At 42.2% G+C, this 12,120-nt stretch overlaps 1 protein-coding gene across 2 annotated transcripts; it reads left to right on the forward strand.

The window, feature by feature from the left end:
- The first annotated feature begins 2,906 nt into the window (after positions 1-2,906).
- Positions 2,907-11,909, forward strand: HUS1 (HUS1 checkpoint clamp component). 2 transcript variants are annotated; one of them, XM_008640884.2, is made up of 8 exons: positions 2,907-3,103; positions 3,374-3,501; positions 3,975-4,151; positions 5,390-5,497; positions 6,441-6,515; positions 8,385-8,484; positions 8,847-8,978; positions 9,801-11,909. In XM_008640884.2, exons 1-8 carry the CDS (start codon positions 3,052-3,054, stop codon positions 9,881-9,883), a joined length of 855 nt encoding a protein of 284 aa, XP_008639106.1. In that variant the 5' UTR covers positions 2,907-3,051; the 3' UTR covers positions 9,884-11,909. The 2 variants fall into 2 exon arrangements, with proteins under 2 accessions (XP_008639106.1, XP_017599129.1); XM_017743640.1 differs by having other exon boundaries at positions 3,096-3,186.
- Positions 11,910-12,120: the final 211 nt, after the last annotated feature.

A 12,120-nucleotide genomic window follows, 5' to 3' on the forward strand; every position in this document is an offset into this window, starting at 1 on the left:
CAGTGCTGCTCTGCCATATCAAGGCTCCTTCACAAAGCTGTTTATATATGCTGTCAATGTGATATACCCTAGCACTTCTCTTTTAAGCCAGTATGGATAGAGAACTGAATCTCTGTCAATCTGCCTTATCTCCTACAGCTGTAGTAAAAAATGGCTCCTGCCTGGCCTGAACCCCCGAAGTAGAGCCTGTCTGTCAGTCAACTGTGATGAGAGCACAGAGCAATATAAAGTCTTTTTTTTTGCAGACTTCTGTGTGTATATGTAGCATATAACTATTTATTTCTGATGCCCATCTTGGTTATTAATTCCCCATTCTTTATTATTTAGGGAAAGCAATGGAAATTTTTTGTATACATAAAGTCTGTCTTCTCATTGTGGCTTAATCTTCAGAGGTTATAAAGCATTGTTAAAAACAGACCATATATAGAAAACAAGCTAGAGAACAAACTTCTGTCCAGCTGTGTTCATTTTGCATGGCCTGGTTTTTGGTAGTGGGGGGGCCACAGAGGTGGCTTCTGTGAGATGCTGCTAGAAGCTTCCACCATGTCCAGCAGAGCCAATCCCTGATGGCTCTGAAGATGGACATGCCAAAGCTGGGCCATTTAGAGATGTTGGTGATGCCTCTGTGATAACATATTTAAGAAGAAAATCAAAACAAAGGGACGCAGTTTTAATTCCAGCTAGAGAAGAGAAGGAGGTGAGAACATGTGAGGGAAACAACATGGGGACACCAAGGTCAATGAAGAAGGATGGGGAGGAGGTGCTCCAGGAGCCAGAGTTGAGATTCCTCTGCAGGCCATGGGGGATGCAGAGATCCACCCGCAGCTTGTGGGGGAGGTGCTCACACCGGAGTGTGTGGGTGCCTGGAGGAGGGTGTGGTCCGGAGGTACGGGGCCCTTGCTTCCAGGCTGGGGGAACTGCACCCCGTGAAGAGTGACCCATGTCACAGCAGTTTTGGGAGGACTGTTTGCCCATGGGAGGGACTCACACTGCAGCAGTTTTGGGGAGACTGCTGCTTGTGAGATTGGAGCCACGCTGGAGAAGTTCACAGAGAACTGTCTCCTGTGGGAGGAACCCCATGGTCTCACAGGGGAAGGACTCCTCTCCCTGAGCAGCAGCAGAAGATCTCGGGTGACGAACTGACCAAAAACCCCCATGCCCTGTCTCCCTGTACTGTCAGTGGGAAGGAGGGAGGGGCTGGGGGAAGAAAAGGTGTTTTTAAGGGCTTATTTTACTTCTCATTATCCTCCTCTGACTTTGTTAGTAATAAATTCACTTTGTACCTCTAAGTCAAACCATGACAGCAGCTTTCTCAGGAAACCACAGTCAAAGGTAGAAAAGGCAAATGATGTGGATCTGTTAAACCTTTTGCAATCCACACGTATCAGAATGCCACAACTTGAAAAGGATTAGATCAACCTTCCTTCTGCAAATCCCACTTAAACTTCATATAGCAATCATTTCACTAAAAGCAGTCTGCAACTATGTGAAAGATGGAAAGTGTGTTAAACTGCAAAGTGTAATATGTGGGATTTCACACCATCAGGGCCTTATCTCCTGCAGCCATGTTTTACAAAACAAAAGGCTAACGGAGCAATATTTAATGAAAAAGTTTGAGTTAATTCTCTTAGGTATAAACTATTGTCCAAGTCTGAAACTAAGACTGGACCTAGCCTGCACATAAGCTCTATCAGGAGTTTAGAAAGCAAGAGGGTATACTCTGAACTTTGTGATTCAACAGGAGAATCTTCCTTACTCTTTTTTGTCTTTGGTCTCTGTGTGAATCACTCTAAAATTATTCTAATTTTTGATTTTTCTTTTTATGTTTCATCCATGATAGAGTGAAACTTGTCAATTGAACTTTATGTCACACTTTTATAAATGTATTTTAACCCCACTCTTGCTAATATCTTTGATGATGATCCTTTGAGTGACCCTAAACCCCACATTTGTGACAAATTGGCATAGTTGGCAGGATCCTAGATCAGAATTTGTGACACCCTACTGCACTGGTTTCTCCAGGAAAATCTTCAGCTTATTTCTAAAAAATTTACAAAGCCTGTGAGCAATACAAGCAGAGAATAGCCTCTCCAGAAACTGTTGCTATACCTGTCACTGTGCAGACCCAAGGTTATTTAATTTTCTTCATAATGACTTTATTGAATGAGAGCATCAAGGCATGTGAGCAGCATCCCAAGAATATTTCAAAATTAAATGTAAGAGAGGCAATTTAGCTGATCTGGGGAATTTGCAGTGTGACAAAAGAACACCAGACAATCCTGACAGACCAAAAAGAACACCACTAGAAAACTGTCTCTGCAAATGCTGTAGTTTTGAAGGACTGCAAGGAACTAAAACCATCAAGGCAAAGGACACCATCTTCTATAGGAAACAGGCATGCTGCACACTGACAGGTAGAGCAAAGTTTTCCTTCACTTTGTGTTTCCTTGAACTATTCCAACCTTTGCATAAACCCCTGTGCACCATGCACTAAGCTCGGAGCCTGACTACATGAGGTGCCCGGTCTGACAGAGAATCTTTCTCAAAACACTTTCGGTCGCCCAGCCCCTTCTGGGTGGCCTGGCTAACAATGGGGCAGTGGAAGGGCCCGTCAGAAAGCTCTATTCTCTCCAATTTCTAACACGACTGCTGCTTTCCTTCCTCACCACCGCGTCATGTGGTCCAGTGTCGGGGCTTGCCCACTGCCAGGAGCTGATGGTGTCTGCTGTAAGGGCCCCCTTGGACTTGAAAACGAAAATTCCTCGAGACATCGGGGCTGGGACCCATACAGATGAATTTTCACGTATGTTCCGGGAGTACCAAGGCATTTTATTTCGAGCCAAGCTTTTCAGCCCTGATTGCGAGGACCGCTAGCGCAGCGGAAGGAAGTCTGGCAGGGCCCGCCTGTGCCAGACCCTGCCCAATCCCGCCGCGCATCCGGGATCGGCTGCAATGGGCGCTGCCCGCCCGGAGCTGCTCGGTGGGAGGCTTCTTCCTCCCTGACCACTTTCTGTGGCAGCGGGCGAGGGGCCCGGGAGGGCCCGCGCCGGCATGCGATTTCGGGCTAAGATCGTGGATCTCGCCTGCCTCAACCACTTCAGCCGTGAGTATGCCGGGGCAGGCTGAAGGCCGGCAGTGCCTCGCTGAGCGGCTGGGCTTTCCCGGGCAAAGGAGAGAGGAGGGGAAGTGAGGACCGCAGGCCTTTCCTGGGAGGAGGTGGCATGAGGCGTTTTCCTTTGCCCCGACATGTTTAGGGGTTTGCGCAGCAGCACGAGCTGCGTTTGTAGAGGCTGAAGGTTCTTCCCCTGTCCTGTAGAGACCGGGGTGTATGGAGCGATCACCGCTGTAACGTCCGCCTCCCTCCCTCCGGCAGGTATAATTAACACAATCGCCAGGTTAGCCAAGAGCTGCATCCTGCGCCTTACTGTCTGCAAGCTGTATTTCATCCTCTCCGATAAAGTAGCAAATGGAGGTGCCAGTATGTGGTGTGAGCTGAGCCAGGTAAGTGCAGGGAAGTTCAGTAACCACATGTTGTTGAAAACCAGAGCATGCAATTGGGTTTGATGTACGGGGCGTTTCTTGTAGCCTTCACTTGGGATGTCAGGTAGACCTCACCTGCCAGGCCTCTCAGGGTCTGTCTGGTTGCACAGGTGTTTCAGGTTGGATAGTCCCTTTACCTTGATTGTCACTTCAGTGTAAAGCTTCAGTGTGTGCTGGCCCCGTGGGCCTGCCCAAAACTGGAAACAGGAAAGCATAACTCACTGTCTAATGGACTGATTAGGTGTTAGGGGAGGACATTAATTTGTTTAGACTGAAGCAATGAGCCTTCATAGTTCTGCAGCCTGTTGTGATTCCTCAGGTGATGCCAGGCAGAGGGAAGTTTCTGCTGTACGCATGCAGTTCTAAGCTTAAGGTTTGATAAATAAAACTGGCCCCTCTTGTTTGCTTTATTTCCCAACTTTCAAAAATTGTAGGGGAATTTCTTCGACGAATTTCAGATGGAAGGAGTAGCTGCAGAGCACAATGAAATCTATTTAGAGTTGGTGCCTGAGAACCTGTCAAGAGCATTAAAAACTGCCCAGAGTGCTAAGGCAGTGAAGATCAAGTTGACTAATAAACACTGTCCCTGTCTCAGAGTTGCTGTGGAGCTAGTAAGTGCAACCATGCTTTCATATTCATTATTAAGAAAAAAATCTTAAAATTTAGTGCTTTTCCTAAGATCAAAGGGTAATATTTGTTGTAATTCTAGAAAACTAAAGAAATATTGTGCCATTTTCCATTTCACTAGCCTTTCTTGCCATCATGGTTGGTAGTACACAGAACCAGCTTTGTATTTTCCAAAAGGCAAGGAAGAGGTGGAGGAAGAAAGAAAGCTGTGTTATTGAAACAACTTTTTCTAATGTCTACTTTTCTCCATTTCTTCATCCTCTATATTTTCTGTGGATTATTCTCTTTTCATTGAAGCTATTAGGTGAAGGAGGTTTCAGTGTACTGTTTGGCTCTGTGTTTTGCCTTTGGTTTTCCTGATACTGCATGCTGACTTCTGATTTTTTTGTTGTTGTTGTTAACTCCACTTGTTATAAACGAGGCTTGGACTTTTTTGGGCAGAATAAAAGTCTGCTCATTTATTAAAAAGAAAACCAGGAGCGGAGACTAGAGGTAAGCCCAAGTCCCACTCGACAACCGAGAAAAACAAACTGTGCGATGCGCAGGGTGTTCCCTCGGACTCAGGTTCCTCAGGAAGACCCCCGGGGGCTGAGCCCCGGAGCAGTTCTTATAGTCTCTCTTGATGCTGTGATTGGTGCGGCTCAGCTCCTCCCTCTGATGGCTCGGTGTTAGGGTCCTCATTGGTGTTCAATTCTGTCAGTCTCTGGGGTGTCGAGTGATTGGTTTGCCCCCTAACCAATAATTCCCCAAAGTGTTTACATCATGATTATTAAGTCATCTTAAGAGCATTCCAGAACATTCTCCTCCTTTCTATAGACCCATTACTTTCCCCCATTGGTGTCACCATCTAGTGGGCACATGGCAATATTACACCCGTACAATCGCAATAACAATTAACTCATTAACCGCATACCCCCACTCTTCTAACAAGCAACTTTTAACTTCTCAACCAAAAAAAACTTCTAACCATTTGTTACGCACTGATTCACCTCTTCAGCTCTAAGAATAGTTTATAGATACACTAATGACTGATACCTCACAAACTCTTCGTCATTCAAAAGGGAAGCCCACTTAAAAGTATATTGATAGGGACGTAGGGAAAACTGGAACTGAGTGTCTGGGGTATGTAGTTATAGCATTTCCCAGAGTGGGTCTGAAAGATTTAAATTTAGAATTCCAGTCTTGTGTTTAACTGCAAGAGCATCCTCTTTTTTCCCTCAAGCCATCCTTATCAAGGAGCAGTAGGATTGTGACACATGACATTCCTGTGGGAGTTATTCCCAGAAGAATGTGGAATGACTTCAGAGAGCCCAGTGTGCCAGACTTTGATGTAAGCCTGTTTTTATATTCCCTACTGAAAGGGGAGTTTGCAAGTGGAGTGGTATTGCTACAGAGTGTACTACTGGTGGGGTGTGGAAAGGAGTTGAAAGCAAAGAAGGAGGACTGGAGGTGACAGTTTTGGAGGAGTATGGAACATGGCTTCTATCTTGACAAGGGAGTTCAGAACGTATGAAAACAGAGTGGGTGATTGCCAGTTGCTTCTGTGATGTTCACGGCAAAGGAAAGGAGGAGTAAAAGACTTGCATGGCTTTAGTCTGGAGCACCTCTAAACCACGCAGGTTTAGACTGTTTCAGCTGTTTAGTTGCTAGAAGGCCCAAATAATCTGTTCTTTCTGAAATTCATGGCCTATCTGGCAGAGCTAAAGATATGTGTTTCCTCCTGATTTTTATATATCCTTTCATTTTGACTTTTAGCAGAGTTGCAAGGAAAGGTCCTTGTGCAAATGTGCTCCTATTTGAGGTTATGGATGTCTGTTATCTATAGCTAAGAGTATTTAGATTCTGAAGACATACAAGAAGAAACTTGAAGTATTTTGTTCTTTTATTTCAGATTTACACTGCTGCAGTTCCAGAAATTACTGCAGTATCATGGGAGTCTTGTTCTTCCCTTTTTGGCTATAGTAATTGACTGTTTAGTAATAGTCAATGACAGATGTTCATGTGAGAGTCTGATCTGCAAAATATGCCTCTTCTTTATTTTGAACAGACACTTGGAATGTTATGTCTGGAACAATTGCTAGAATGATGGCCTGTTGGTATGATGGGAAAGAGCTCCTCTGTTCCTGAGACCTTTGCTGATTTCAGATAGATATTGTGCACCCTGCAAGCCAGAGATAACTCAGTCCAAACTAAGACAGAATTGAAAGCAGAAATAAATTTGTCCAAATCACATCTGAAATACTTGTTCAAATGCATTTCTTACGTCTTTCTAGGTCAGTATTTACCTACCAGTGCTGAAAACAATGAAGAGTGTTGTGGAAAGAATGAAGAATCTCAGCAATTTCATTGTAAGTTCAGACACTTCAAGCATTTATGTTACAGATGTTATTTCATCAGGGACATAACATGTTTCACTGTTGCCTAAACTGGTGCTGCCACATTATCTTATTTTGAGATGAGTTAGACTTTGAAATCAAGGCACCTGAAGCCTGTGTAAAGATTGAAGAGAATGATGGGATTTATTTTAGGATTTACACTGAAGAGTTTTTCCTGAGCTTCTCAGAAAATTATGCTCTTTGTACTAAATCCATGAAAGAACATGGTATTGTGGTGCTACAAGCCATCTTTATAGCTGGTAAGAAATTACGGTCCTTCAGGAAGCTAGCTGGAGGCTTTCCAGGTGATTTCATTATGGAAATGCCTATTAAGTGACTGTTGTGTTAGGTGTCTGTGAATGAACTTCAGGTAAACTTGATGTAGTCTTTAAAGGAAATTCTGCTAATAGCCCCAGGATGTCAGACTATGCTTTAGACTCTGACATGTTGGGTTTGCAGTCTGCCCTGGATTTCTGGAGTTCTAGTGGGCCTTTTAATTGAAAGAAGCCCTCTGCAGTTGGACAGAAAAGGACTTTGGTTTTTTATTTAGTTGTTTTTGCTCACAGTCACCAGAATTGACTGACATGAAAGTTAGTAAGTAAGAGTAGAACTTTGGAATAGTTTGGGTTTGATGCTGTTCCTACCCATTTTAATAAATAGGAAATTTTCTGTTAACTGAGAATCCTGAAATTAGAACAGTCTCAGTTTTTCAAGACTTGGAAGAATTGAGGGATTACCCCGGGTTACTGGCAGTTTTGCAAATGGCAGTCATCCAGCAAATACACATCAAACTCTTTTCCTTTGTGCGACTTTTTGGGGGGCTCTGTTTTTACTTCCTGGCCTTTCCTTCCCCCATGTCCTTGGTGGATATGCTTATGCAAAATTGAGCACAGTGCTTTTGTTTCTAGAGCTGAGGATCGTTTCTCACACAGGATAGGATAGCTGTATGACAGGATTGAACTTCACTAAGTGCCTTGCTTTCATGCTGTTAGAGAACAAAAGCATTAAGTGTCACAATTAATTATCTTTGCTAGATGCATCCTGGTAATAAAAGTGGTCAAGATCAGTGCTGCAAAATGGGCTTAGAAGCAATTTCTGATAGTACTTGTCCATTGTTTGGGAGCTTGGCATCTCCATTCTATTCTGGTTGCAATACAAGTCTTTTTTTTTTTTTTAAATTACTGAGAATTTGTCTAATCACAGAAATGAAGTGCTTGGTTGTGCTTTAGGAATCCTTTGATCTGCTTGGAAATTTTGTAAGACCATATATAGTTTCCTTCAAATTCCTCCTTCCAGCTTTCAGGATGGAATTTGAAAACTTTTAGCACTTTTCCAGGATTTCTATCAGTTCAAAGTCCTTCTTGGAGTTACTGATCTGATGCAGCTGTTGTCTATTTTAAAGTCTTGAAAGCAGCACTGTCAGCTCTTGGTGCATCCCATTTTCTGTGTGTGTAATATAGACTGTGTAGGTGCCTTTTTATTTGTTGAATAACTGAATGGAAATTCGGGAATCTTTGCATTTCTTCAGCTTCAGTCACTTACTTCTGAAGCCTTTTCCTCAGCACATGAACTTCCCAAAGCTAATACTTGTTCTAAAAGTACTGGAGAGCAATTACATTTCTTTATTTTCATAATTTCTGAAAGTTTGGTCTAGGGTAATTCACACAGGAATGATGCCAAATGCATTTTGTAGCTGAACATTCAAATGTTCAAACCATGTTCGGAAAGTATGGTTGACGTGCACTGAAGTACTCCTGGAAGCTTGTATTTGAACAAGACCAAACTGTATTCTGTAATTCTGCAGTGTGAAAGTGGGTTGCCTAAAATTGAGATTGATTGCAGGTGATTGAAGCAAACTTGAGTGGTGAAATGAACTTGAAAATAGAAACTGACTTAGTATCTGTAACAACGCATTTTAAAGACCTGGGAAATCCTCCCTGGGGTAAGTCTCCCTGTTTGTTACCCCTTGTGTCTGTCTGATCTCATTATTTGTGTTGCTTATAACAGTACTTACCTTTTATTCTTTAGAAAATAGCTTCAAGTACTTTGAAGTCTTCAAATGAAATCTTAAAAGAAAAAGTGGCCAATAGCATGTCTGTTTCATGTATGGGGGTGGTGGTGGGGAATCTTTTCCAGTATTCTTGACAGTTTGGTAGGAAAACTGGGATTTCTTTTCCTTGCACTGCTGTTTCTGAAAAACAAGCCATATGAGTTCCAGTGCTTCAGCAGTTCCCAGGTGTGTCCTTATGGGTTTTGAAACTACTGCTTATGTTTGGACTAAGTGTTGTGTCCTTACACTTTAAGCATCAGAGGATGGATGTCAAAGTTCTGCTCAAGGCAGAGATCTGGAAAGTATGGCTGAAGCATGCATAGACATCAAGAAGCTGCAGCAGCTGCTTGCTGGACAGCAGGTCAATCCTACAAAAGCATTGTGCAGTAAGTTCAACAACTCTGCTTGCGAGCTCCAGTTAAGTAGGGATGTTTGCTATACTTAGTCTCAGCAGAATACCACATCTTCTGTTTTGTCTGTTTGAAACTCAACTATTTTCACAGTACCCAAGGACTTCTAATCTCTTTAGGCAGTAAGATTCATGTCCTAGGCATTTGGGGAAGAAAGAATAAAATAAGTCAGGCACTTTAAAAAGTATCAAGCTGAATACTCAGACTCACTAATCATGCGTGTTTTCTTGTTGTCTCTGTTTTGAAGTTGTTATTAATTTTTATTATTGTTTTGAGATACTATTTTTTGAAAGTCTTAAGGCCTCTAGCTTCTAGCAGAGAAATTGGAATTTACTGGCTTTTGTTTGGTTGGTTTTTTTTCCTTTGGATGCTTTCTTACCCTGATTCTAATACTAAAATGTTTTTTATAGAGCTAGTGTTTCTACCCATAGAAGCAATACTTCCTTTCTAGCAGAAGCCTATGTAGGGGTTTATATTCTATTTTTATAACTCTGTGTGCTTTTCCTGAGAACATCTGTTTGTTATGGTTTAGTGCAGATGCTAAGAATTTCCCAAGGAAGATTTAAATAATGGGTGTAGCATTATAAACCTATACACTATATATTTACTTTTTAGCATCATCTTTCATAAACTATTAATGCTTTACAGACCCTCAAGGATTTAAATTGTCTAGTTTTCCTTCTGCCAGAAGTGGTGGAAGCATTGTTCTTATGGTGGCATCTTTAAAAGACGTAATTTTTAAGTATTTTTCCTGCTTTAAGCTGGATTTGTGTTTTAATTTTTTTTTTCTCTTTACAGATATTGTACGTAAAAGAATTGTCCACTTCATCTTGCTCCATGAGGAGGTTTCACTTCAGTATTTTATTCCAGCAATTGCCTGAGTGTTTTGGAATCTTGGTCATTTTCCAACCTGAGGGCTCTTTCACGAAGTCTGAAATCTTTCCTGAGTTGCTGGAGTATTTTGATATGAGACACTGTTAGATGCAGCCATCAGATGGACATTATTTCAATATTTATGAAAGTATTCAAAATAACTTCTCATTTAGACAGCCATTTTTGTGCAGAGTTACATGCTATGAAAGACACAACACTGGGGAGCATTGGCATATCTTGCTCTTAGGAGGAGCAAAACTGAAAGTTGGCTTACCCACAGCTCAAAGCATCCCAAAAGCATGCTCAATTAAATACTTCAGTCTCCTCAAAAAAACTAAAGTTAGAATCCATCTCTGGAGCTGCTGCTGTGTGTATTCAGTATTGAGCAATGCAATATTGAGCAAGCTATCACAGCTCCATGAAGCAAGAGAGCCTTCTGGAAGGTTGCCAGACTGGTATTTGCCTGGACGAGCGTGCACAGCCCTCCTGAAGTGATACGGAATTGAATTCTGTTTCAGTAGAAATCTTTTGATTAGACTTGCTCCAATATACATCAGCAACTCTGTTTGTGCTTACTCTTTGTTTAACTCTTGGCCTGAGAGGATGAGCAAAAGAGTCTGGATAATTTTATTAATGTGAGCAGTGAAAATCCCTGTGTACAGAATGAATATCATATGAGGACATGCGTGAGCACAGCAAATGGTGTGAAAGAAAGAACAAGTTATCTGTGGATCACATTTTTTCCCCTTTCCAGTTAGAAAACATTGTACAACTTGTGTCATCATGGTGTCAGACATGATGAGATTGCATCTAGGCTCTCATGCCAAGCAGCCAAGAGCACAACTAAATTTCACCATGGGAGCACTGCCCCTGCTTCTACCTCCTGGTTATTTTCTGAGGTCTTTGCCTCCTTATTCCATGTGTGATTTATTTGTTATCCTGGCATGTTCCATATAGCCTTTGATTGTTTTAGAAATGGTGATTGAGTCTATGCTGCCAAATGTGACTGGGAGTTTCTTCTAGAAAGTAACTTGTCATGGTCAGAAGTGCTGGGTTTTTGGTTGGTTTTTTTTTTCCAAGGGACATTGACGTTAAGGGAGCAATGAATCTTTTGTTCATGTAAATGGTCAAGAGAAGGCTGAAGGAGAAGCAGTGGCAGTGAGAAGATAGAATAGACTTGCAGTGATAAGTGTATTGACTGACTGTGGTTATAGGTTTTCTGCCTACTCCCTCTTTGTTCCTCCCTGCTCTTCCTTGCCCTGCACATTGCCTTATCAGTTGTCATATTTCCAGCCACTGCCTCCAACATGCTGAGGTTTGCATCTTTATCATTTGCTAAGTCCCATTTTGCCTATGTTGTGAGTTGACCTTGGTAAGTAGCTGCTCACTCACTCACACCTGGTGGGATGGGGGAGAGAATTGGAAGGGGTAAAAGTGAAAAAATTCTTGGGTTGAGGGAAGGACAGCTTAATAGGCAAAGGAAAATACAGAATTCATTCACTACTTCCCATGAGCATAGGTGTTTAACCATTCCCAGGAAAGCAGAGTGATGGTGGACACAAAAGACTGACACTGAAGATGGTGGCAAGAAACCAGGCCTTTTTAAGCACTTAGCCAGTTATCTGTTTACATAGTTATAAAGCATAACAAGCATAATTCAACCAACCACCGTACACCACAATGTGAGCACACAGTGGTCATGCAGAATGTTTTTCTACCCCTAATTCAGCTATGTCTCTTTCCCACAGTACTTCTACTTAGCTAAAGTAATAGGCCTGAGCCATGATTTACAAAGGCAGCAAGGCCTTCATTTTATAAGATTTTACCTATATGCCACATCTCCCCCTTTCTTTGTTTTTTATGACAAGGGTTCATGTACCCTAATGCCAAAACAGTCTGCACCTGTAAAGCCATTATTAAGATGGTTACTGGTCATCTGCTGGTCACAGGATAAGATACATGAAATACAGATCACAATCAATAAAAACCCATCAAGAACAACATGCTACTGACAAAGATACCCACAGGATAGGAAAACAAAAGGATAGTGTCCAATGTCCCCAGAGAGAGAGCTGCTGCTTCTGCACTTGGAAGTAAATGGATACTGTTCCAAAGCTCATATGGCTGGAGCTCACAGGCTGTGCTGTTTAGGTGGGAGAGAGTCCATTAGTTGGAAATGCTGACTTTAACATTACTGAATGTCTCTCTGGAGGCATGGAACAGGGAGCAACTAGAAGGTACGCAG

This window comes from Corvus brachyrhynchos, unplaced genomic scaffold, assembly GCF_000691975.1.
Source record: "Corvus brachyrhynchos isolate BGI_N302 unplaced genomic scaffold, ASM69197v1 scaffold49, whole genome shotgun sequence".
In the NCBI taxonomy this organism is placed as follows: domain Eukaryota; kingdom Metazoa; phylum Chordata; class Aves; order Passeriformes; family Corvidae; genus Corvus; species Corvus brachyrhynchos.